The sequence below is a fragment of the Corythoichthys intestinalis genome, chromosome 15, assembly GCF_030265065.1.
Source record: "Corythoichthys intestinalis isolate RoL2023-P3 chromosome 15, ASM3026506v1, whole genome shotgun sequence".
Classification (NCBI taxonomy): domain Eukaryota; kingdom Metazoa; phylum Chordata; class Actinopteri; order Syngnathiformes; family Syngnathidae; genus Corythoichthys; species Corythoichthys intestinalis.
Genome location: NC_080409.1, coordinates 4469552 through 4497283, shown reverse-complemented (window position 1 = coordinate 4497283; position 27732 = coordinate 4469552). Strand labels below are relative to the sequence as shown.

At 40.0% G+C, this 27732-nt stretch overlaps 1 protein-coding gene across 1 annotated transcript; it reads left to right on the top strand.

Annotated features, from left to right (window-relative positions):
- The first annotated feature begins 12561 nt into the window (after window positions 1-12561).
- On the top strand, window positions 12562-15320 carry LOC130931523 (uncharacterized). Its single transcript, XM_057860409.1, has one exon. It carries the CDS (start codon window positions 12799-12801, stop codon window positions 13675-13677), a length of 879 nt encoding a protein of 292 aa, XP_057716392.1. The 5' UTR covers window positions 12562-12798; the 3' UTR covers window positions 13678-15320.
- Window positions 15321-27732: the final 12412 nt, after the last annotated feature.

Genomic DNA, 27732 nt, shown 5'->3' with positions numbered 1-27732 from the left:
TTGTGAGTCATGCTTTGTCTGGCCCCTCACCTAGGACCTGTTTGCCATGGGTGACCCTGCCAGGGGCTTAAAGCCCCAGACAACATAGCTCCGAGGATCATTGGGACACGCAAACCCCTCCACCACGATAAGGTGATGACTCACGGAGGAGGCCATCGTACTAAACATTGTCAAAATCTCCTCTGCTGCACGGCATCTGTATATGCTATGTCAGTGCCATTTCATTGGTCAAGAGACTGTGCGTGAGGGTGAGATGTTGTGTTCAGTCATTTTAAAGCAAAGCAATAATTTTCTTTTTCGCCCCAAGGGAAGGAAGGCAAAGTTTTCGTGCCCCCCAACTCTCTGCCACCATTGAAAATACGAGCCCCCCAACACTATGTTACCATTGAAAATAGTCTCACTTGTCTATAAACGTATTATTATCAGTACACCTCTGCATTACATTGTGTCCTTTTTAATATTAAAAAAAGTAATTTTGATCAATTTACAATAAAGTACAGAAGATCCCTCGTTTTTAGCGGTTAATGTGGACCAGAACTTGCCACGATAAGTGAAAAACCATGAAGTAGCACATCCCCTAAAAAAAATATATATACAGTGCCTTGCAAAAGTATTCGGCCCCCTTGAACCTTGCAACCTTTCGCCACATTTCAGGCTTCAAACATAAAGATATAAAATTTAAATTTTTTGTCAAGAATCAACAACAAGTGGGACACAATCGTGAAGTGGAACAAAATTGATTGGATAATTTAAACTTTTTTAACAAATAAAAAACTGAAAAGTGGGGCGTGCAATATTCTTCGGCCCCCTTGCGTTACTTTGTAGCACCACCTTTTGCTCCAATTACAGCTGCGAGTCGCTTGGGGTATGTTTCTATCAGTTTTGCACATCGAGAGACTGACATTCTTGCCCATTCTTCCTTGCAAAACAGCTCGAGCTCAGTGAGGTTGGATGGAGAGTGTTTGTGAACAGCAGTCTTCAGCTCTTTCCACAGATTCTCGATTGGATTCAGGTCTGGACTTTGACTTGGCCATTCTAACACCTGGATACGTTTATTTTTGAACCATTCCATTGTAGATTTGACTTTATGTTTTGGATCATTGTCCTGTTGGAAGATAAATCTCTGTCCCAGTCTCAGGTCTTGTGCAGATACCAACAGGTTTTCTTCCAGAATGTTCCTGTATTTGGCTGCATCCATCTTCCCGTCAATTTTAACCATCTTCCCTGTCCCTGCTGAAGAAAAGCAGGCCCAAACCATGATGCTGCCACCACCATGTTTGACAATGGGGATGGTGTGTTCAGGGTGATGAGCTGTGTTGCTTTTACGCCAAACATATCGTTTTGCATTGTGGCCAAAAAGTTCAATTTTGGTTTCATCTGACCAGAGCACCTTCTTCCACATGTTTGGTGTGTCTCCCAGGTGGCTTGTGGCAAACTTTAAACGAGACTTTTCATGGATATCTTTGAGAAATGTCTTTCTTCTTGCCACTCTTCCATAAAGGCCAGATTTGTGCAGTGTACGACTGATTGTTGTCCTATGGACAGACTCTCCCACCTCAGCTGTAGATCTCTGCAGTTCATCCAGAGTGATCTCGGGCCTCTTGGCTGCATCTCTGATCAGTTTTCTCCTTGTTTGAGAAGAAAGTTTGGAAGGACGGCCGGGTCTTGGTAGATTTGCAGTGGTCTGATGCTCCTTCCATTTCAATATGATGGCTTGCACAGTGTTCCTTGAGATGTTTAAAGCTTGGGAAATCTTTTTGTATCCAAATCCGGCTTTAAACTTCTCCACAACAGTATCTCGGACCTACCTGGTGTGTTCCTTGGTTTTCGTAATGCTCTCTGCACTTTAAATAGAACCCTGAGACTATCACAGAGCAGGTGCATTTATACGGAGACTTGATTACACACAGGTGGATTCTATTTATCATCATCGGTCATTTAGGATAACATTGGATCATTCAGAGATCCTCACTGAACCTCTGGAGTGAGTTTGCTGCACTGAAAGTAAAGGGGCCGAATAATATTGCACGCCCCACTTTTCAGTTTTTTATTTGTTAAAAAAGTTTAAATTATCCTATAAATGTTGTTCCACTTCACGATTGTGTCCCACTTGTTGTTGATTCTTGACAAAAAAATTAAATTTCATATCTTTATGTTTGAAGCCTGAAATGTGGCGAAAGGTTGAAAGATTCAAGGGGGCCGAATACTTTTGCAAGGAACTGTATATATTTTTTGTGTGTGTGTGTGTGTGTGTGTGTGTGCGTGCGTGCGTGCGTGCGTGTGTGTGTGTGTGTGTTTGTGTTCGATTGTATTTATTCAGGTTAGCATTGGAAAGAGATACATAGAAGACGTTTTATCCCTTTTTCCCCCCAAAGTATAATTTAAGTATAAGTAAAACTTTAATGTGGATGGATGGATGGATGGATGGATGGATGGATGGATGGATGGATGGATGGATGGATGGATGGATGGATGGATGGATGGATGGATGGATGGATGGATGGATGGATGGATGGATGGATGGATGGATGGATGGATGGATGGATGGATGGATGGTTGTAAAGAACTTCAAATGTAATAATTATAATGTTTTAAACATCTTACTTGGCTTTATTAAATGCTTCATTGAGTGAGTCCACTCAAATGTGCTCAAGCAGCTCATTAACAAGAAGTTGCCACTGCAAATGTTTAACAAGTTAAATGATGCTTGATGAATGCGGCGCTCTGAAGTTCACTTTACTGGCAAGAGCGAACAATAAACGTCTTACAATCATCGTTAACTTAAATATGCAACTCAAGTTCACTGCAGACCAACAAAGAGCAGAGAGTGGGGGGGAGGGAAGGAGGGAGAGTGAGACTACGCGATGAGCATTCATTTAATTTTTATTTTAAAAAATCTGCGATGGACTGAGGGCGTGAAATTTGAAGCGCGAAGGATCACTGTATAACTTTATTAACACTGTTTTGTTTGTAACTGAAAAGACTTAAAGCGGATCAATTTGCCTGAATTAAAAAAAAAAAAGTCACATCCAAATTGCAAAAATACACGCAAGGTATATTTTTTGACATTTTGATAATGAAAAATAAAATTTGATCAAATCAATTGATAATTCTTCTTTTCTTTTCTGCTTTTCCCTTCAAGGGTTGCCAAAGCGAATCAGTTGTCTCCATTGAACCCTTTCCTCTGCATCATCTGCTCTTACACCAGCTACCGTCATGTCCTCTTTCATTACATCCATAAACCTGGTCGTTCTCTAGACTTCCTGCCTGACATATATAAATTCAGCATCCTTTTTCCAATATCTCTCCTCTGGACATGTCAAAACCATCTCAGTCTGGCCTCTCTGGCTTTATCTTCAAATCCCCTAACATGCACTATCCCTCTGATATGCTCATTCTTGATCCTGTGTTATGTATGTACTTGTTATTCACGATTTTACCACAAGATGGTATCAGTTGTCCATGTTTTACATGTTGATTATGGGAAGTAGGAAGCAAAGAGAAATAAATAAATGAAAAAGTGTGCACCAGCCAGCTGTGTCTGCGTAGCTAAGTGTCAATGTAAAAGTGTTTACATTGAGACATAAAAAGGAGCGACATAACACTATCCATCATCCTGGTCACCCCCAAAGAGAACCTCAGCATCTTCACTTCTGACATTTCCAGCTCTGCCTCCTGTCTTTTCTGCAGACCATACACATCGCCAGTGGTGGACTTGGCAATTTTGGGGCCTAAGGCGAACATATCCAGGGGCCCTCTTCATGGGTCAGGGGTTTAAAAGGTGAGAAGGGTGTGGAGGAAATATGTTCCAGTACACTAGGGCTGTCCTAAACGACAAATTTTCTCCTGATTAGCCAGCTCACTAGTTTTACGATTAGTCGACTAATCGAATAGTTTTCTTTCTTTTTTTTTTTTTTTACTAATTTAGCAATGAAATTTTTGTTGATGCTAATTAATTCACGAAACCATTTTGGAACACTTAAATTCTTTATTAAAGTACAAATAATCAGGTAAATAACAATAATTAATCACAAATAAACAATGAGGTTAAATGCTGATAGCATTTACTAGTGCAAAAGAATGGAAAGTAAACAGATTCAGAACACTGACTTTGCCTTTCCAACATTATTCAAAAACAATTCTTTCAAAAAAAAATTCCAGCATCATTATTATTATTATAGTATACTAATATATATAATAGTAGTGTAATAATTATAATAATTTTTCATTGCCAGTCATATTTGCCATAAAGAGTGTCATTTGAAAGCTATTCTTAGTGTAGAATCTGTATTCTGTAGTATTTACTCAACGTATTATAATATTAATTCTGAAGTATGTGGGATTAACTCCAGAAATCGTTATTTATATGACGAACATGATTTGCTTTTATTTTGAAATGTTCACCGGAGGTACAGTACTGTGCAAAAGTTTTAGGCAGGACACCTGCCTAAAACCTTTGCACAGTACTGTATATTTTTATTATATTATGTACTGTATATACAGGATATACTGTATGTATATATTTTCCCCAAGTGGAAGCTTCCATGATCCTAATAAATTTAATAATTAAAAAATATATATATAAGTTAGGTGTCCTGCCTAAAACTTTTGCACAGTACTGTACGTTCGCTAAACCGCTGACCGAAAGCTTTACACTCCGTAAAAAAAACATTCTTCGTCATTGCTTGTGAATTCACTAATAGATTTAATTTGTTTTTTGTTAGCAAATGCTGTTAACCAGCTCTTGAGTGTTATTGGATTGGAACTGTACTGCATTGTTTTGCCACAGGGTGTGCTGTGGTGTATTTTATGTTCGGTGTGAAGAAGAAGAAGAAAGTTAAAAGAGGCATTAGCGGCCTGTTCTGAACTTCTCCCTCACTGCACTTTGGCTCTCATGGAGAGCACGTTCGCTCATTTGTTCGAAATAAACGATAGCCGATGTGCAAAGTAGCAAGTGAGCTGTAAAAATAGTTAGCTTAGTGGCGTGAAAAACGCGGGAGAGCTAAGTGAAGCTAACGCACAGCTAAGGGGAGCTAAACGATGCTAAACGGAGCTAAACTAAGCTAAACGGTGCTAAATGAAGCTAAGCGACTGATACGCAGTCCGTCGTCGTGAAACAGTGCATTGTAGTGTGTGTGTGTGTGGGAGAGATAATATAAATGCATGAAATGGCTTTCTTTTTTGTTTTGTTATTTGTTTGTTTGGTATGCTGGCATAATTATACATGACGAATAGTTGGGGGTGCTGTTGGCTCCGGTGGCCCAAGCTCTTGCTTGTTGGGGTAAGGGCAGCTGGTTGGGGGCCCCCTACAGGTTGGGGCCCTAAGGCCTACTTCGCCTGAAAGTAAATCCGCCTATGCACATCGCTGATCCCACTACAATTTTATAAACCTTTCAAAACAAACCTGGGAGCTTATTTGATTTTATTCTATTTTATTTTATCTTATTTGCTCTGATGGGTAGGTTCAGAACATCTTCCATGTTAATGTGCACATTTGGACTCAGAAGGACATAAAACAGAGGTGGGTAGAGTAGCCAAAAATGTTACTCAAGTAAGAGTAGTTTTCCTTCCAAATAAAAATAGTCAGGTAAAAGTAGCCATCCAAAAAATGTACTCAGATAAAAGTAAAAAAATATTTGGTGAAAAGAATACCCAAATAATGAGTAACTTTGTGAGTGACTGCTGTCGATGTTTGATTATATTTTATAAATAAATTCATTATAAAATAAATGAAGATATTACTACCAAAGCATTTGCAATTGCATTCATTTTCTGGGAGAAATTGAGCATTATCTGACAGAATTGCAGGGGTGCCAATACTTTTGGCCAGCAGTGTACATCCTATGTTCTTATAATTAAAATTGAGATTTTGCATTTAAATGTGAGGAAATTAGGGAAAATAAAAATTACGAGATGACGGTTGGGGTTACTTCTGATTTTGTTAACTTTTATTTAGCAAATCATTGAATGAAAATCAGTTTTAATGTGTTATAGGAACAACTGTGCCAAAGCAGTTTTCTTTGCATTTCGATAATGACATAATAAATTTAAAAAAAAAAAAAAAGATTTCTGGCTCCGTGGCAACCTTCATGTTAGGGAGTTCCAGCAAGAAATTCTAGCCACTTTCACCACTGGTTAAAACCTCAAAAGTGTGGAATAGTATTCACAAATCAATCAGAGAAATCACCAGTTACAGTTTATTTCGCTTCAGTTAAAACGTTGGCTCCTTAGTTGTCAGACCTGTCAGCACTGAACCTTCACACAGCCTCCTGTTCTTTGGAACTTTGTACTGTTCTGCCTTTCGTTGTTCTTTTTTTGTTTGTTTATTTTTTACCATGATGATTTTGTAATGCTCTCTACTGTGCATTTTATAATGCAAATATTATTAATAAAATACTATTTCCAGGGTGCCAATGTACATCCTGCCGAGGATTACAGATGAAAACTAGCTTTTTGGCTAATTCCTGCATATTTTGCAATGAGATTTAATGTTAATATGCACTGTCCTTGTAAAAAAAAAAAATGAAAACATAAATCCGATGTTTTTATTTCATTTTAAAGTACTGTATTAGAAATTGAGGTTTTCCATTCATATCTGTGGAAATGAGGACAAATAAAAATCAGGAGATGGAGGTTGGGTTACTGGTGTTTTTCTTCATTGTTATTTTGCACATCATTGAAAAAATACAATTCTGAATGACAATCACTTTGTCATGTATGACCTGTTACCAAGGGCGTAGGTTTGCATAGGGACGGTAGGGACATAACGCTACGAACTTTTCAGACTGCTGAAATTGTCCCCACCAACTTGTAAGCAACCGTATTTGCATTATATGATGACAGTTATATATCCACAGTAATTTAGATTGTCTTCCCATGTCTCGTAAGGACATAATTGACCCGAACATTATTAAGTGAATTACGGTACTTTCATTATGTTCAGACTTACATTGATCCCTTTTAACTTGCTGAATGTGCCAGTTCATTTTTTTCCCTCAAACACACATTTGATCGGTTGATGACTTGACCCCCCCACACACACGCATTCACAGCCCGACAGAAATACAACATGCCGCCTCCGCCCCCTTCGAAAACGAGGGATATTAAAAGTTTTTTTAACGCCAGCAGCAGCTACTGTAAGTAATGTAAAAAGACGTCAATGTTGTGGAGGTGGAGAACTCACCACTAATTTTGCTACTGAAAGTCCGACCTACATCAGAATTAGCATAACATTTATCTGTGTGAATTTCTCGAACTCCTCCAGTATGTTTCTTACTGCTAACGTTATTTAAACTAAGAAATGTAGAAAACTAAGGCTAACCCACTTATAGGTTTGTATTTCTTGTGTATGTTCATATAATTTGTGTTCAAATATTGCACTTTAAATTTGCTGATAAAATCCAGACATTTATTCTGGAAGTTTTCAAAATGTTTCTTTAGTAGTTTTTGAAAACAAAGGTTTAAATCGAACGGTGTATCACCAATACCCATGAAGGTTAGTATGAGTCAATACAGATTTATTTTGCAATGATCATTTATGTCCCGTCCCCAGAAAAAAGTGTAAATGCAGGTTATGCTGTTATATAGTCCCTACCAATGTTGAGACCTTACCTACGCCTTTGCTTGTTACATGCAGAAGCTTAATGCATGTGTAAAATTTGTTGTGATTTATTGTGCGTTAACAGTGCCAAAAGCAGTTTTCTTTACATTTCGGTGGTTGGCTTGCTCCGTGGCGACTTTTATGTCAGGGAGTTTCTGCACACAAAAAAAATCTATCCACTTTCACCAATGATCCCAGCTGAAGGAATCTTGTTTAGTAAATTGAAGAAAAAAACAACAACTTTTTAGTATTTGTGGAGAATAAAATAAATAAAAGCCTAGTATTTCCAGGAAGTGGCCGCTCATAAATACTTTGAGCAACCGTCTTTCACGTGAAGGTCATTTATATGAGATGTCCCTTGATTAGACGTTTCATTTTTCTGGTTAGGTTCAGGATTCTGGAGTGTATTTAGGAGTGTGGAGGAGCCCATGTGTATATTTTCTTGTAATGACGATGTAATCATAATTTGGTATGGATAAATAAACAAACACTTGAAAGACCACACAGACTTTTTATTGCTATGAAGGGATTGAAACCCTGTGAGCGCTTCAGTCATGCACTTTATTGGTTGCTATGGCTTCAGTTGTCCGCCAGATGTCACCTTCACTACAATCTTGAGGCTTTGAGTTTATTCAGCACAATTGTTAGGAAAGCGTTAGTTTCTCATAAGGGTTCATTTAGGCTCTAATCCCAGCCTAAATCCTCTTTCCCATTTTCATTTTTTCCTCATACTTGAGACTGCTGTCCAACTGTTATATTCGATGCCATCTTTTGACTGAGTGTACATCTTAATCTATTCACATAAGAGTTTATTCCTACCAGAGTGGGACTCATTTTCAGGAATTTCATGCCTCAGACCGGCTGACTTTATATTATTTAAAATAGGGATGTTTTTGCACCCAAGTCTGAGTCACCGGATTTTGAGAATCTGCCGATAAAACTTGTCCCAAAGAGTACTTCCTTTTCCTCTTTTTCTGGGAGTGTTGCAGAGGATAAACATTGTTTTTTTTTTTTTTTTTTTTTTTTTTTTTTTTTTTTTTTTTATGCCATTGTATTTCTGCAATATTTTGTTACTTTTTAGGTCTTAAAAAATATATAAGTGTACTGCTCAAAACTTCGTTTCCTGGTGCACTGCCCAACAGCTAGCCAACATTGAATGTCCTTCAATAAAACACAAGGCGTGGTCTTTTCTTGCTTTTATATGAAGTCATTCGTTTAAGTTTGTGAAACTGTAACAAAAACATATGTATGCATTCAAAACAACGGCACAACACACGCCGGTATACAAATACCATGTAGACGCCACACTTAATTTAAGCTATAAGCTATAAGTATAGGTGAGCTTCCATACAGCAAAAGTTATTAACAAATTTCGTTCATATAGCTTTAACCTCTTGGTACCTCACGATACGATACGATTTCCGATATGAAGCTCACGATAACGATGATCTCACATATAGCAATACAGCGATTATCGATACACTGGCAGGCATGAAAATGTCTCACCTTTCGGCAAAATTCGCCGTTTTGATGTCAAAAAGGGTGACCTGCGTGAATTGCGTAGATCCGAGGATGAATTGTTTTTTTTGGGGGGGGGGGGATCGGGAGATATATATATATATATATATATATATATATATATATATATATATTAGGGCTGTCAAAATTATAGCGTTAACGGGCGTTAATTAATTTTTTTAATCAATCACGTTAAAATATTTGACGCAATTAACGCAGATGCCCCGCTCAGACAGATTTAAATGACAGTACAGTGAAACGCTCACTTGTGAAATTGTGGTTTTATGGAGTTTTGCCGCCCTCTGCTGGCGCTTGGGTGCGACTGATTTTATAGGCTTCAGCACCCATGACCATTGTGTAAGTAATTATTGACATCAACAATGGCGGGCTACTAGTTTATTTTTTGATTGAAAATTTTACAAATTTTATTAAAACAAAAACATTAAGAGGGGTTTTAATATAAAATTTCCATAACTTGTACTAACATTTTTCTTTCAAGAACTTTAAGTCTTTCTATCCATGGATCGCTTTAACAGAATGTTAATAATGTTAATGCCATCTTGTTGATTTATTGTTATAATAAACAAATACAATCCTTATGTACCCTATGTTGAATGTATATATATATATATATATATCCATCTTGTGTCTTATCTTTCCATTCCAACAATAATTTACAGAAAAATATGGCATATTTTATAGATGGTTTGAATTGCGATTAATTACAATTAATTAATTTTTGTTTGACATTGTTTGACATTTCGTTTGACAGCCCTAATATATATATATATATACATATATATATATATATTACCTGGCAGAGGAAGCAGAGCAAGGCAGTTTCTGGCTCTGACTCCGCAGGAAAGATCAAACGTGGGGGAAACAAGCAGCGTAGGACCTCCACGTTTGCTCGGTATGCGGTCAGGCCTGCACTTGAGTCAGGGCCTTGGACTCCCCTGCCATGCATAGTCCATTGGGGCTCAGCCCACAAGCCAGCTGCAGGCAGTAGCAGGGAGACGTCCCTGACACTGCCCCACCACCCAGAGATGTCCGGGATGAAAGGGGCGAAACATCAATGAGGGGTGACGGCTGACGACCCTGCAGCGGGCCTATTGGCACCGTCGGAGGTGCAACAAGCAGTTATGCTCAGCAGGCTACATCTACCTGTACTCTCAACTAAATATATCTGATCATGTGATCAACTTAGTACGTAAACTGAGCACTTCAGAAATCGGTCCTTAAAAAAGTTGGACTTGGACAGTTAGAAAATCCTTCTGGCTGCTTCGCTGACGAGAACCAATCATTGGCCCAAACAGTGCTCTATTATTCCAATCACGTGCACACTCTTCACGTGTACATGGAGTGCTTGGAGAGCTTTTGGTTGCATTGCAAAGCTACAAAAACAAAAAGCAGGCCTTATCCACGCCGGAGCATACACACTTGCCTGCATTTGCCAGCAGATTGAATTTGGTGAGTAATGGTTTCAATCGTATTCGTATTTTGCGATATAATAAAGTTACTGCCGTTCCTTGCATCTTGCGTTGAATACTGCCAGAGCTAGCCAAATCTCCCGTGAAAAAATAGCTCCTGTTATGTTAGCATCAAGCTTGTGTATTTAATGATAATATAAAACGAAGAAACACACTGTTGAGTCAAATTCAGCGACATGCTCTCGGATGGAGGGCGGCGCCTCGCATCGATCCCGTTGTCCACCTGAGGCGCGTTATTTTCGGCTGCGACTTGAGCTGACGGCCGGCCTGACGAGTGGTAGAAATGTTGCTTGCTTTTTAAATCTTTTCAGAACCCGCCACGATAAGTGAAAACTGCGAAGTAGCGCACCCCCACCCCTATTTTTTTGTTTGTTTGTTTTTTGTGCGTGTTCAATGTATTTATTCAGATTACCATTGGAAAAAAGATACATATATATGACATGTTTTTTCACTTTTTTTCCCCCAAAGTATAATTTATAAATGGTTTTTAAGCACTTCAAAATGTAATAATTATGAAAATGTAATAATTATGATAAGTTTAAAACATGTTACTGTCCCGCCGAATTATTTTTAAACAAGAATAAAGTAGTAGGAAAATGATTGGCTTTATCAAATTCTTCATAGTGAGTCCACTCAAATCCTCTCAAGCTGCTCACTTAGTTAAACGATGATTGACGCGAACTTTTTCTATGATTGATTTCTTTTTTTGATTGAAGTGATTTTTTTAAAAATATTTTTTTGTTTGAAGCAACTTGTTTTTTGATTGGATAATAAAGACACAAATGTCCTAGCCAAAATGTGGCCCAAATGGAAAACGACATTACTTCAATCGAAAAAGTTGTTTCAATCAAGAAAAATAGTTTTCAAATGCTTTTTGTTGTCTCAAATTTATTTTTGCATTCAAACACATTTTTTTTATTGAAGTGACTTTTTTTTGATTGAAAATATATATTTTGATTGAAGCACCTTTGTTTTTGATCAATGTAACTTTTTTTTTAATTGAATAATAAAGACACAAATCTACCTCCATAGTTATTGAGAGAGAAAGAAATTAAGAACGCTTTGAAAATAAAAACAACCGGGGAGTCTGATTTTTTTTTTTTTTTTTCAATTTAAGATTTATATTTCATTATGTAAACATGCGTCGTAAGGAAAGGAGATTGAGGGATTAAAAAAAAAGGAGTTGGATGAGGCTGCTAAAGGCAGTGCATACCTCTTCAGCTGAATGAATAGCACACTTGGTAAGAATAACAGTTTGCAAGGATTGTCGGGTACAAAATACAATTATAAACACAATTACAATGTTATTTTTCTATAAGATTTTATGTCATTGCTTTATTAATTGTTAGGTGCTAGAGTTGTCAAATATGGATGATAATAATGAAATAATAGTTTTGAGAAAACTGTGCTGTTGGTGGCTCAGTGACCATCTGATGTGGTTTGTTCTCAGATGAGCAACAAGTTGAGGAAGGAAGTTTTGATGTAGCGGTTGAAGGAAGAAAAGAGGCAGTGACTGAGTCACAGCCAGAAAGTGTTGAGGACAGTGTTGATTTCTATTCACTGTTGCCCTCTCCCATTTAAAGTATGTCTCAGTCACAGCCAATTATAATCTAAAACTGGTCAAAATTGAAGTTATGTTGTTGTAAGGTGTATTAAATACTTGTTCATGTGCCACTTTTGATCTATGAGCATCGGTCTCTGCGCGGCCCTGCTGAAACACAGTGTGGGTCGACAGAGCTCAATATTTTGTTGGGTTGTACAGTGTGCCGGAACATGTTTCCTCCACACCGTTCTGACCTTTTTAACCCCTGACCTATTTTCATGCCTGATTGGTCAGGAAATCATTCTACAAAACAACTAATAAACAGAAAATTAAGGTATCTTCATCCTTCTGCTGTAAGTTTACGTCCAATCCATTTGAATTTTTTTTGAATTTCCATTTTTACAGTTTCCTGTGACGTCACATCCGGTGAGTGTATCGTTTGTTTGTTAGCGCTGCTACTAGTCGCTAATCTCCTAGTGCTCCTCAATTTGTTTTATCCAACGGACACATCGGAGAATCGATCCTAGGCTAGTTCGGCTCTCCTAGTGCTCCTTATTTTGTTTTATCCCACGATCGGACAGATCGTGGATTAAAACTACTCTCCTCTCCTCTTTAGCTCTATCTTGCTAGCCTAGCTTATCCGAGCTATGGCTAGCCCTCTGCCTTCGTCCTCCCGTCTTTTCTGCTCAGTGTGCTGTATGTATAGCGAGCACCCTGGCTCCTTCGTCGAGGACAGTAGTAGCTGTAGGAAGTGTAGCTTAGTCTCAGGGTTGGAGACCAGGGTTTCTGAGCTAGAAGCACGGCTCTGCACTCTAGAGACGAAAGCTAGTCCTAGCTATAGCCAGGTAGTGGCAGGTCGTGCTTGCAGTAGTAGGATTGCTAGCGCAGTTAGCCCCCCAGCGAGCCCCGTGCAGCCGGGGGAAATTAAGGAGGGATTTGTGACTGTACGGGGGAAGCGCAGTGGTAAACGCACAACCTTAGTGCACCAGCAGCTTCACGTCAGCAATAGGTTTGCCCCCCTCAGCGACACACCGGCTGAACCAGACACTCTCGTAATTGGAAGCTCCATAGTTAGAGACGTGAAGCACCCGGCGGTGTCTGTCAGGTGTTACCCAGGGGCCAGAGTCGGTGACATCGAAGGAAACCTCAGACTCTTAAAGCAGAGTAGGAAGAGGTTCCGCCGTATCGTGATTCACGCAGGCGGTAACGACGCCCGGCGGAGACAGTCTGAGGTGCTTAAATTAAACGTAGCCTCGGTGTGTGAACTTGCTAAGTCGATGGCGGACACCGTAGTTTTCTCTGGTCCTCTGCCTAATTTGGTCAATGATGAGATGTACTCTAGATTCTCATCATTTAACCGCTGGTTGTCTAGATGGTGCCCAGAAAACGATATAGTCTTTGTTGATAACTGGCACGCGTTTTGGGGCAAGCCCGGGCTCATGCGCCGAGACGGCATTCATCCGACTTGGGACGGTGCTGCTCTCTTAACTCGAAATTTGGCCGCCAAACTAAGTCTCCCAAAGTGACACTTGAGAGTGGGGGCCCGGGCGCAGTGTTGTAGTGTAAAACATAACACTGTTAGTAGTGACCACTCGCCTCTTTCCGAGCTGTCACAAATCCAAAATTCAGGACAGAAGATAGAGACTGTGTCCGTGCCTCGTATAGTGAACAGGGGAAAACCGAGTACTATAGGAACGAGACCAAAGAATTTAATACATATAGCCCCTGATAGCAGTGAAAATAAATTAGCTCTTAATAAATATATAAGATGCGGATTATTAAACATCAGGTCAATCTCGCCCAAATCTCTGTTAGTTAATGACTTAATTGGGGATTACAATATTCATATTTTGGCCCTGACTGAAACTTGGCTTCAGCAGGATGACTTTGTTAGACTTAATGAATCCACACCCCCAAGTCACGTGAATTTTCACACAGCTAGAAGCACGGGCCGTGGAGGGGGGGTGGCAGTAATATCACACTCTTGTTTAGGTATGAGCCCAAAAAGTAAAGCTAATTACATTTATAACTCCTTTGAAAGTCTAGCACTATCAATTATAGACGCTAACTGGAAGAACCAAAAACCAGTTCTGTTCATAGTGGTTTACCGTCCCCCTGGTCCCTACTCACAGTTTTTGTTAGATTTCTCTGACTTTTTATCTAGTATTTTGCTAAGCTGGGATAGAATTATAATTGTAGGGGATTTTAATATACATGTTGACGATGAAGGTGACTCCCTTGGTAAGGCCTTTAATGACCTACTAGATGGGACTGGCTTCATTCAAAATGTAAATAAACCAACCCATAGTCACAAGCACACCCTGGACTTGATTTTAACCTACGGTACTGAGATTAGTGATCTTAGTGTCCATCCCCACAACCCTGTACTGTCTGATCATTTTCTAATTACCTTTCGGTTTGTGCTTCAAGATAATCCACCACCAGTGATTAGAACTCAGATGAAAAGGACATTAGGTGATCACTCTGTTTCAGAGTATAAACAGATAATTCAGCCTATATTTGCCTCCATGTCATCTAATTATGAAGGAGTGATGTCCGGCCTTGCTGTTAATGACGAGTTTGTTGATCGTGTTCTGTTTACGTTTCGTACCACCCTAGATGTCGTCGCTCCCTCCAAATTAAAGTTTGTCAAGCCGAGACGAGCATCTCCCTGGTATAATGCTGAAACACGCTCTCTTAAACAATCGACACGTAAATTAGAAAGACTTTGGCGCCGTTCCAACACAGAGCACACCCTCTCTGCTTGGAAACACAGCTTAGTGACATATAAGCAGGCCTTGCGCACGGCTAAAACCAGATATTACTCATCCTTAATAGAGGAAAACAAAAATAATCCTAGGTTTCTGTTCAGCACTGTAGCAAGGCTGACAAACAGTCACACCTCAATAGAACCTTATATCCCAACCACCCTTAGCTGTGATGACTTCTTAAAATTTTTTAACAATAAAATCGCAACTATTAGAAATAAAATAAATGAATCACTTCCAATTATTAGGTCTGATAAAGTGCAGACAAAGAATTCGGAATCTCCTATAAACCCCTCTAAAATATTAAATAACTTTACCACTGTAGACCAAATTGATGTAACTTCAATTATAATGTCCTCCAAACCATCAACGTGCCTCCTTGACCCAATCCCAACCAAACTTTTTAAAGAGACCCTGCCTCTAACTATTGACACTATCTTAAATATAATAAATATCTCATTAGTTACTGGCTACGTGCCGCAGTCCTTTAAATATGCAGTTATTAAACCGCTCTTGAAAAAACCTACTCTTGATCCTGATATTCTGGCCAATTATAGACCTATTTCTAACTTACCATTTCTCTCCAAAGTCCTTGAAAGAGTGGTAATTAAACAGCTCTGTCAGCACCTACAGGACAATAGTTTATTTGAACAGTTCCAGTCTGGCTTTCGAGCTCATCATAGCACTGAAACCGCATTAGTTAAAGTAACTAATGACTTGTTACTTGCCGCTGACGTTGGATTAGTCTCGATCCTGGTTCTGCTGGACCTGAGCGCAGCCTTTGACACAATCGACCATAATATCTTATTGCAGAGATTAGAATGTGACATAGGCATTAGAGGAGCAGCCCTCTGCTGGTTTAAATCATATTTATCTAATAGGTACCAGTTTGTCAATGTAAACCAGCAATCATCATCGTACTCTAGAGTTAGTTATGGTGTGCCGCAAGGATCTGTCCTCGGGCCCATCTTGTTTACGCTGTATATGCTTCCTCTAGGTAACATCATCAGAAAACATAGCATTAACTTTCATTGTTACGCTGACGACACACAACTGTATTTATCAATTAAACCTGAGCAGGTCAGGCAAGTAGAAAAACTAAGCGCCTGCGTCCGAGATATAAATACCTGGATGAGCACTAACTATCTTCTACTTAACCCTGAAAAGACAGAAGTCCTTATAATAGGCTCGAAAAGTGTTAGAGACTCTTTATCTGCCCAGATAGTCGCTCTGGACAATGTAAGTGTAGCCTCCAGCGCCACAGTTAAAAACCTAGGAATTCTATTTGACCCTGACTTATCGTTTAAAGCACACATTAAACAAACCTGTAGAACGGCTTTCTTTCACCTGCGCAACATCGCCAAAATTAGAAATATTTTATCTAAAAGCGATGCAGAAAAATTAATTCACGCGTTCGTTACATCGAGATTGGATTACTGTAACTCCCTACTTGCAGCTTGTCCTAAAAGCTCTCTAAAAGGTCTTCAGCTAGTCCAAAACGCAGCAGCAAGACTTTTAACAGGAACCAATAGAAGAGAGCACATCACCCCTGTGCTCCAGGCACTTCACTGGCTTCCAGTCGAGTTTAGAATTAAATTTAAAATCCTCCTTCTTACATTTAAGACCATTAATGGGTTGGGGCCATCTTATCTCACCGATGCTCTGGTTCCATACCGCCCCAACAGAACACTCCGATCTCAGAATGCAGGTCTACTGGTAGTTCCCAGGGTTCATAAAAGTACTGTCGGAGCTAGAGCCTTTAGCCACCAAGCCCCTGTTTTATGGAATCAGCTTCCAGCTAGTATTAAAGAAGCCGAGACAGTTTGCACATTTAAGATTAGATTAAAAACGTTCCTATTCGACAAAGCTTATAGTTAGGCTAGTTGAAGTCGGAATAGACTCATAGTTTAAGTTGCACTAGAAGCTATAATGCTGGGGGGCAGTACAGCCGCTGAGTTCTATCTCCTTTTCTTACTCTACCTACCACTTGTCTTACTTTATTTCTATTTTCCAATGTTAATATCTAGTTGTCTAGTCTCTTCATCACTAGTCACCCGGTGTCCCCTTTCCCCCCTCCCCTCTGGGGAGGGGCTATTTTTCAGCTGCAGCCTCCTGACTGTCCGGACCCCTGGCTGGATAGACGTCCTCGCTGCTACCTCCGTCTCATCTGACTAGAGGGACCTCTTCTTGCTCCTTTACTCCACTGGATTTTTACGGACTATAATTTCGCTTGCTAATTTCCATTAGCCGTTCTGGGGTTCCTGTCTATCCGTCCTGGGAGTGGATCTCTCCTGACTGTGGTACTCCCCAAGGTTTCTCATTTTTCTCCCAATTGACTCTGGAGTTTTTGGAGTTTTTCCTTGCCGGCATGGAGGGTCTTAAGGATAGGGGATACCCAGGACTTGAACTGTATCTATTCATCTTTGTTGCTTCATTTCTAATTGTGTATCATATTGCCTCTGTAAAGTCCTTTGAGACCTCTGTTGTGATTGAGGGCTATACAAATAAAATTGAATTGAATTGAAAATTGAATTGAACTGGGAGGATGCCAGCAAATGAACCCCTCCCACTTCAAGCAGGCCAATTAATGCCAGGCAAGGAGTCATTTTGGGCCATTTCAGGTCATTTGGGGCATTCTATGGGCACCTCCTGCTGATTTTGGGTTACAGTACAGAAAGTGAGCCGGGAATCCAACAAATTAATAGGCAGTGACTCAAACTCAAAAGGAAGTTACCTGTAAATGCCCTAAGATGAACAGAAAGTGACCTGTAAATGCCCTGAAAATCGGAAAGAGTGACTTTCAATGGCTGCCATTGAGTTAACTGAAACACTATTATGTAGTAAGATTTTGGTATCAACTTGTTGGTTCTTGTTTTTGTTTGTTTGTTTGTATAAACATTGATACCTTTTTTTAAATGATATCTCGATTCTTGGCAGGAGCGTAACGATAACCTTTTCGGATGCAAAGTATAATGATATATCACCATTTTAATATATAGTCACTAGGGGTGTTATGTTACACAAAAATCTCGGTTCGGTACGTACCTCGGTTTTGAGGTCACGGTTCCGTTCATTTTCGGTACAGTAAGAAAACAAAATGCAAAATATAAATGTGCAAGTTGTTCATTACACACCTTTGTGCTTTCAACAATAGGAACATTAGCCTATACAAAGCTAAAATTCTGCTAAAAAAGTAGCAGGTATTTAAGGATAATCTAACAACAATTTGCCTTTCAGACCCCATGTATTGGTCAGCTTTCTTTCTGAAAGAAAGAGGAAAAAAGAAGTCCTGTGCTAAAGAGAAAAGTAATCCCAATGACAAAGATTTTAACATATGTTTTACAAATGAAATGCCTCAATGAATCTTTTTTTTTTGTTTTGTTTTAAACAGTTTTCAAAAGCTTTATTGGTGGATTTTCCCAAGATAAAGCGCCACACAGAAATTAATAAATTTAATTGTGTAAGCAGGATCTGTGTATTATTCTTATTATTTAATTACAGGTGTTTTAGCTCATTTCAATTTATTTTATTTAAATGGGCTATTATTTATTTTATTATGTGTTTATATTTTACAAATGTGATGTAGTATTCATTTATATTGTATATTTTATGTTGTATAACTTTAGTTCCTATGTGAATATTAGTTCCTACTTGTTTTGTTGTGGTAGGAGGGTTTTGTATTGAACACGGGGCCGTGTTGGTTATTATTATAGCAGAGAAGACAGCAGTAAATCAACAAAGACAAGTCAACTGTGCCCCGATCTACCACTCAAGAGATCTGATGGACTCAAAAAGTGGGTTACGATTGCATATTAGTTAGAAAATCAACCGGATCCACCGTATTTTTACACGAGTGACTTCCGGTCTGCCCGATCCTAGCTACCGGTAGTAGTATTGATGCAGGAGGGGCACGTCTCGAGTCAAATAATAAACTCTGCCGTTCTTTTTGCGTGCGTCGTGTTGAGCCGCTTCTGGGACGCGTCTAACACGTGGCGACTGGTGTGCATTGGCTGATTGACTTTAACGCCCGCGTTTCATTGCGTTCTCATGGCAGCTACGTTGTCGCGCCGTTGACGTTTCTGGGATATACTGTCCCATTGTGTTGGTCCTCATTATAGTAGAGAAGACGGAGTAAATATAATCCACACAAATAAACTGTAACCCGATCGACTCACAGCCTCAAAAAGTAAGGGTTACATTACGTCAGAAACTCGTTCGGTACGCCTCCGTTCCGAACTGAGCACCACGTACAGAAACGGTTCAATACAAATACATGTACCGTTACACCCTTAATTGTCACACCCTGGCACGCTCAAGTGCTACGCATGTTCTTGTCTTTGCCAGTGACTGTAGCTGGAGGAGAACGAGCATTCAATAAAATGAAACTAAAAAAACTACCTATGCTCCACCATATCACAGGGCAGGCTTAACAACCTAGCCATTGTTACCAAACTGCACTTTATGGTAAGTTGCAGTGCTCTCAACTTCGCACCGTAGTGTGGAGTGGACGTGTGGACAGCTCGTTTGTACTCAGTTCATCCGGGTCTTCCTTCTTCTTCTTCGGGAAGGTGGCAATGTGCATAAAAACGCAGAGACACGTCGGATGGTTTTTTGCTGGAACTTTTAGTAACAATGGGGGACTCACAGCCACTCAACTCTCAACAACTCCTATTTCACCCCCTTACGCTCACCACCTCTTCGTCCGCGGCAAATTGGTAAAGCCGGTCATATTGTAGGGGACAGCGGCCCCTTGGGGATGCACCATGCTCTCCATTGAGCGTGAGCTTGCTCAAAAACTGCACTGTTTGAGGGCTGGATAACCCCAAAGATGTGGAGGTGGCAGGCACAGGATGTTTAGTTATACTGTTTCGTTGCCGTCGTTGTAGCCTACATGGGACAATAAATGGATATTGTTTGTTTATAGATGGAAATTGTTTTTTTATATTGTGTCACATTACGGTCTGTTAAATTTAACTGTCCATCTCAAATTAAATAATTTGAAAATTTACATTGTCATTGCTTGCAAAGCCTTAAAGTACTGCATATGTTGTTGTGACAAGCTGGTGGCAGGGGTGGGGGGGGGGGGGGGGGGGGGGGTCCTATAACGGTCTCTTGTCCCCGGCCTCTGCAAGTCTGGTGACAGCCCTGCTGAGGTCCATTTACAACGGTGCGATGGAGAGTGTTCTGACATAGTGCATTGCCACATGGTACTCCAGCTGCAGTATGTCAGACAAAAAAGTCCTGCAATGGACAGTTAGGGGAGCTGAGACGCTTGTTGGAGTTTCCCTCCCCTGTGTCCAAGAACTTTCCAGAACCGGTACAGGAGAAGGGCACTGAACATTATGAGAAATGTTTCTCACCTTCTGCATAAGCACTTTGAACTTTTCCCTTCTGGTAAGCGTTTCCGGAGCATCAGAGACGGAACTACTTCACAGCTCCCTTCCACAAGCTATTAGGAAGATGAACAGTTACAGAACTTGAACAGTATGCACTACAGTGAGACAATAAAGTTTGAATTGATTTTAACCATTTAAAACCCTGTTTGTAACCTCTTTTTTTATAAGACTCAGTTTCACATTTAACAAACGTTTTTAATCATATTTATGAATTTCACCATTCATAGGACATTTTCAATCTATTACATTTGCAATTGGGGTCTGTTATGAAAACTACTGGGCAATATTCTATAATGGGTGACATTTTTGAATCATCAGGTGTCTGTAACTTTCAGGCAAAAGCTCCCATGCTGGAGGGCAGGACTGCTAAAAGTTTCTGGAAGGGCATGAAGGGTTTACCGAGATAAAAAGTCAGCACCAATTTGGAAATACAGTATTTCCGATGTCCGACAGGAAGTTGCTTTGTGGTAGGAGTAAAACCAGCCCAGGATTTAACTCCATGGTAATCGTAGTGAAGAATCCCCTGGATGCCTTTTGGCATTTTGCTGCAGGTGAACGTCCATGTTATCTGAGTGAGAACCGGGATAGAGATTTCATGGCAAGCATGCCCCCCCCCCCCCCATTTTTTTTGCCACATTTTGGCATGCTGCACAGCCCAAGCACTTCTCACCGTTCCAACTTCCAAACGTTCCAAGATTTCATGTGAGGCAGGGTAGGCTTTTGATTTTGCGTCATACAGTATTTACAGAAGAGGGAATCTAAGGTTTTTGGACCCCAAAAAAAGCCCCATTCATTTCCAATGGCAAAAACTTAAAATTTTAAAATGTAGCTCTTCCTATATTTTTCAACCAATTCACAGAATTTACAATTACATATAAATATACAAATACATTATAAAAATATCAGGAAATCGATATGCACAAAAGTTGTACAGTTTTTGCTAAAAAAAAAAAAACATATGGTTCCACTAAACTTTAACAAAAATATCCCCCATTTATTTCAACTGGGCAAGAAATGACCCAATATTAACAGCAAGTGTTCCAAAAAGCCTCAAAGTCTAAAGGAAGTGACAATTGAACGGGAACTGCGAATAAGATACCAACAAACTACAAAAAAAGGAAAACTTTTAGTTTCACTTTTAATAAGGCAAACTTAGCACTGATGTTGCTCGACGTCCAATCCCTTTTGACTGTGAGGAGCGAATAAACAAAATGCTCATTTGCCCCTCCCAGTCAAAAGGAATTGGACATCGAGCACCGTCAATGGCAACTAAACAATGAAGTGACCCAAAAATGCCCCAAACTTAAATGCAAGTAACTGAAAATCTCCGGCAGCAAAGCATCCCGACTCGATTTCTCAGGAATTGTATTTTCTAGTTTCTTATGTAGTGTTGCACATTCATAAACTAGTGCGTGCGTGTGATATACCACAGAGGGTAAGGTCACACACGCTGATTCGAAGTCACGCGGGTAGTTGCATAACAGCTGCTGGCGGTTTTCGTCTGCACTACCATGTGTTACATAAGACTACTTTATGTTCTGTTATAATCCGACCTGTGTTGCCTGAGGATTTACCATCTGGGATTTCCATCCTGACCAAGCTTTGCACTTTAACTTATTTCTGTGTCACACAGACTCCTCAATTTGTTGCCCAATTCTAGTTACAAAAAAAAAATCCAAGCTGGGAAGACACCCTGGCTCTGACCGACTCAGATACTGGGAGTCAGACTGACATCTAACCAAATCTTTTTTTGGCAATAGTAATTTTATCAGAGTAAATCAATAAGTATCTGCACTCCATTTTTATTATTTAATACAATACAAAAGTTACATTTACATTTTTCAACATAGTCACCCTGCTTTGCTGGATTTGTCTCGATCCTGGTTCTGTTGGACCTGAGTGCAGCCTTTGACACAATCGACCATAATATCTTATTGCAGAGACTAGAATGGGACATAGGCATTAGAGGAGCAACCCTCTGCTGGTTTAAATCCTATTTATCTAATAGGTACCAGTTTGTCATTGTAAACCAGCAATCATCACCGTATTCCAGAGTCAGTTATGGTGTGCCAAAAGGCTCGGTCCTCGAGCCCATCTTGTTTACGTTGTATATGCTGCCTTTAGGCAATATCATCAGAAAACATAGCATTAACTTTCATTGTTACGCTGACGACACACAACTGTATTTATCAATTAAACCTGAGCAGATCAGGCAAGTGGATAAACTAAGTGTAGCCTCCAGCACCACAGTTAAAAACCTAGGAGTTCTATTTCACCCAGAGTTATCATTTAAAGCTCATATTAAACAAACCTGCAGAACAGCCTTTTTTCACCTGCGCAGCATAGCCAAAATTAGAAATATTTTGTCTAAAAACGATGCTGAAAAATTAATTCACGCGTTCGTTACATCTAGATTGGATTACTCCTTACTTGCAGCTTGTCCTAAAAGTTCCCTAAAAGGTCTTCAGCTAGTCCAGAACGCAGCAGCAAGACTTTTAACAGGAACTAATAGAAGAGAGGACATCACCCCTGTGCTCCAAGCCCTTCACTGGCTTCCAGTCGAGTTTAGAATAAAATTTAATATCCTCCTTCTTACATTTAAGACCATTAATGGTTTGGGGCCATCTTATCTCACTGATGCCCTGGTTCCGTTCCATACCGCCCCAACAGAACACTCTGTTCTCAGAATGCAGGTCAACAGGTAGTTCCCAGGGTCTCTAAAAGTACAGTGGGAGCTAGAGCCTTTAGCTACCAAGCTCCTGTCTTATGGAATCAGCTTCCAGCTAGTATTAAAGAAGCTGACACAGTCTCTACATTTACAGTTTTTCTCAAATGTTAGAACACAGTTAAGGAAACTGCCCTCCGTTTTCTCTAAACTCTAAACACGAAACACTTTTCTCAAGCTAGCTCCACAAAAACTCGAATTCTCTTTGCAAAACGAAACTCTCACTCCAAAACCCAAACTTTCACCTCAAAACTGTTGCTCCAATGGCTATGACCAAACTTTGACAACAAAATGGTCCCCACAGCTTGCAGAAATGTAAACACTATTGGATAGCTATCGCACACTTCAATAAAAATTTAAAACACAATGTTTAGGGTGTGATGTTCTAAGTACCCCGTCATCTGTATAGTAATCAATAGTAAGTCACAGATTATTTTTTAGGGGAATTGAACCCCATTTATTGACGACAACCTGTACAAATGTACTTTTCCCAAAACAAATATTTCAAAAGAGAACAAAAGCCTACATGGGGAATGGATACATGTCACAAATTCTTGTATGTACAGGAAAGAGGTACTATGGTGTCTGCGGGGGGGCCTGTGCGGGGGCCTGCACATCACGTCGTCGGGTGGGCTCAGGCCACAGGACCTCGTCCACATTGCAGGCTATGTTTTCCCTCGCCAGGCAGCGGAAGAAGAAAGCTCTGGCCCAACCTGAGTAATCCCCCACATCATCACAGGCCAGGTCTATGGCCCTGAGGAGGTTCTCTCCACTATATAGTTCCCCGTCGTACACCTTCCACCGCCATGATGAGAAGAACTCCTCTATGGGGTTGAGGAAAGGTGTGTAGGGTGGCAGACATACATTGAAGAATTGATGGTGTATATTGAACCACTCTCTAATCTGGTTGGTGCAGTGAAAGCCGATGTTGTCCCAGATGATGACATAGATAGGAGGAGGCTGTGCTGGAACCAGATTCTGCTGCTCACAGTCAATCAGGATGTCCTTTAGCTCTCCCAAGAACGTGAGCAGACACTGGTTGTTGAAGGACCCACGGAGAGCATCAATTTTGAGTCGTTGTGCATTCTCAAGAGGCCAACGTGGATAGTCTCATGTGTCTTCAGTTTTGAGTTACCGTGTTTAAGCAATGACGCCTGTGCTTTCATTGTGTTCAACTTTTGATGTCTGAGTTTTTTGCATTGTGAGAGCAAAATGTGTTTAGTGAATGAGAATGTGTTCATATGATTGCGCAAAGTGTGTTTTAGGAAGAGCGAAAGTGTTTAGCCTAAGTGTGAATGTGTTTAGAGAACTGCAATTGTGTTTAGAGTTTTGTGAAATTGGAAACTGAGGTGAAATGTGTTTATAGTTAAGCCAACTAGCGGCCTGATTTAATAAATGTGTTTCGGCAACTGGTCATTGTGCTCGGAGATCAAGAAATTGTGCTTTAGCAATCGAGAAAAACTGTAAGATTAGACTAAAAACGTTCCTATTTGACAAAGCTTAGTCAGGCTAATTGAAATGGGTCTAGACTCACAGTTCAGTCTAAGCTGTACTAGAAGCTGTAATGCTGGGGGAAGTACAGTCACTGAGTCCTATCCCCTGTTTCTCACTCTACCTACCACTTGTCTTTACTTTATTTCTCTTTTCTAATTCTAATATCTAGTTTAGTCTCTTCATCACTGGTCACCCGGTGTCCACTTTCCGCCATCCCCTCTAGGGGAAGGGCTATTTTTCAGCCGCAGCCTCCTGACTATCCTGACCCCTAGCTGGATGGACGTCCTCGTTGGGGTTTTTGGAGTTTTTCCTTGCCGACATGGAGGCTCTAAGGATGGGGGATGCCCAGGACATGAACTTCATCTAATTCACCTACTGTTTCTGACTGTGTATCATATTGACTCTGCAAAGCCCTCTGAGAAAACCTTGTTGTGATATAGGGCTATACAAATAAAACTGAATTGAATTGAATTTGTGGCTTTCGTATCATGATTTTTTTTGAAATAATGAACCACGTTTTACATGTAAATCGCCTAATTTGTTCTAAGCACTACCAAAAACACCACATTACATTTTATAATGAGGGTAAATGAGATTGTCAGTGCCAGGGTTAGCGATCAGGTGGCACAGAATAGGCTGTCAACATATCCACACTTACAAGTGATCTACATAATTCTGGGTTCCCCACCTCACATTGCACATTACACCCCACCCTCCCAATCACGTTTCCTTTCGAAATACCTTCCCTCCTCTTTCTCCTCAGTCATCAGGGCCCCCACATGATGTCCACGGGTAAATATTACTACTGTAGATAAAGATAGCATCACTATGTTCATGGGTACCATAGTCATTTAATTATGTATTATTTTTTTCTGTTGTTTGTTCTTCTCCTCTTTGGTCTGCCTCCCTCCTTTCTGTCCCCCCAAGCCGCTACCTGTTCACTGCTTTCTCCTAATAAATAACACACAATGAACAACCACAATGGGATTATACTGTATCTAACGCCCATGAAAAACCCCAATACAATTCAGACCATAAAAACCTCAGATTGCTATTCGCCATATCTGAGGAGTTGAACAGGACAGTAATAATTTCTGTAATAATGTGATGAATCGGGTTCCAATGTGGCAGACTTTTTTGCTGTACCTAAACACGCCGCGCAGCTGACGTGACAGAGAGGGTTGAGAGCTTAATACTTTCACTTCCAATGTTTTCATGAGAACACAGTCAACTGCAGCGGAGAGTAGGCGTTTAGTGTTGGATAAGTTCTGAAATAAATGATAAAAACCTGACGAAGCTGGCGATTTCTACCACAATAATAATTGTCACCTTAACTTATAAAGACTGGCGAACGGTGGTCGGGGGAGGACCGTGGAGATGTATTGTTGAGCCAGTTCACAGATGCGCACCCCTCGCTTATATTTTTTTTATAATTTGCATCATCATTCCAATGGTAAGCATCACCTTTTTCCTTGTTTCACCACGTGTACCCACCTTTTTGAAACCTGTGTTGATTTCTGTCACAAGAAAATCCGCGGTGCGTTCGTCTGCGGTGCTGTCCGCGGTGCGTTCGTCTGCGGTGCTGTCATGTCATCGTATTTCGAGCATGCCGCCGGATGAAGAAACAAATGGCGAGTCAAAAAGATCGTGTGTCGAAGCAATCGTATGTCGAGGTACCACTGTATTGCGGAAAACGGACACAAGGCTGAAACCGCCTTTTAAATAAAGTACTGTATTTTAAGCCAAAAGAATTGTTGTATTTGATAGAACAATATGTCTTTATGCTGCCATAGTGGTTTCATGGCATAATATGCCCGGGACTATTTTTGATTTGTCCGTTTTACCCTGGAGACCCCCCTTTACGGACACATCGCAACTGCTTTTGTTTCAACCCAGCCATAATAAGAAGGTAGGTAATTATATTTATTATTCAAATTATCTATCATTTTTAGCATAGAATCATTAATTGATGTCTAATATTTAGTTTTAAAAAGAAAAACGACTTTAAAAGTGATTCACTCGCATATTTTAAACTTTTAAACAAATTAAGTCACAAGGAAAAAAATCTGTGAATAGGTAACAAACATCTACCTTATAACTATCGCTTAATTGTATTTTTTGTTATTGTTACTGTCGCATTTTACCAAATATTTTCGATGATAATCAATCCCCCCAAAAAATGGAAAAAAAAAAAGTTTAGACATTTTTTATGTTTACATTTATATGTTAAATGTTCATGTTTAATATAATTAAATATATGAAAAAGAAAATCTCGACCACTCCTTATTGTCCATGACTTTTGCGTCGCGCCCCTTGCTAAATGACCGTGTTCCAGCTATAAAAGCCAAACAACGACGTGACTTTATGCTGCTGTTGAATCTTTGTTGTACTTATGTCCAATACTGTTTCAATGTTTACACTTAAGGGTATTTATTTTGCACTTTACCAACTTAGCTGTATGGATGTTTCAAACAAAGTTTTGTTGTGCTCTTTGTAACAATGACAATAAATATTCCGTATCTGAATCTCAAAGCCCGGCTGTGCCAATACACAGCTGTGTCTTTACACTCGGTGAGACATGCTACACAGAGTTTTTGGATCGAAACAAGGTAAGTACACGATAACATTTGGTTGAAATCGGTGTGTCTTTAATTGAGCTCGTATTTGTTGGTGCCTCGCGGCTTGTAATCAGACCCTTAAAACGAGTTATGTAATGGTTTTGGATGATATGCGAACGCTAGCTAATTGATGCTCACTGTTTACATAGGCTTTATTGTTGTATTAGCAGTTAATTATAATCACAGATTTACATTGCTGTGAATATGCCTTCGTCAAACCACCGAAATGCAAAAACTGCTTTAGGCACAGTTATAAATATAACACATAATAAAACACAACATGTTTTACACACACAGTGTTTAGCACATCCGCCTCACAGATCAAGGTTTCAATACCAGGCTCCGGCCTTCCTGTGTGGTGTTTCCATGCTCTCCCCATGCCTGCGTGGGTTTTCCCCGGGTACTCCGGTTTCCCCCACATCCGAAAAACATGCAGGGTAGGCTGATCGAACATTCTAAATTGTCCCTAGGTATGAGTGTGAGCGCGAATGGTGGTTCATGTCCTAGTGCCCTGCGATTGGCTAGCAACCGATTCAAGGGGTACCCCGCATACTGCCCAAAGCTAGTTGGGATTGCTTCC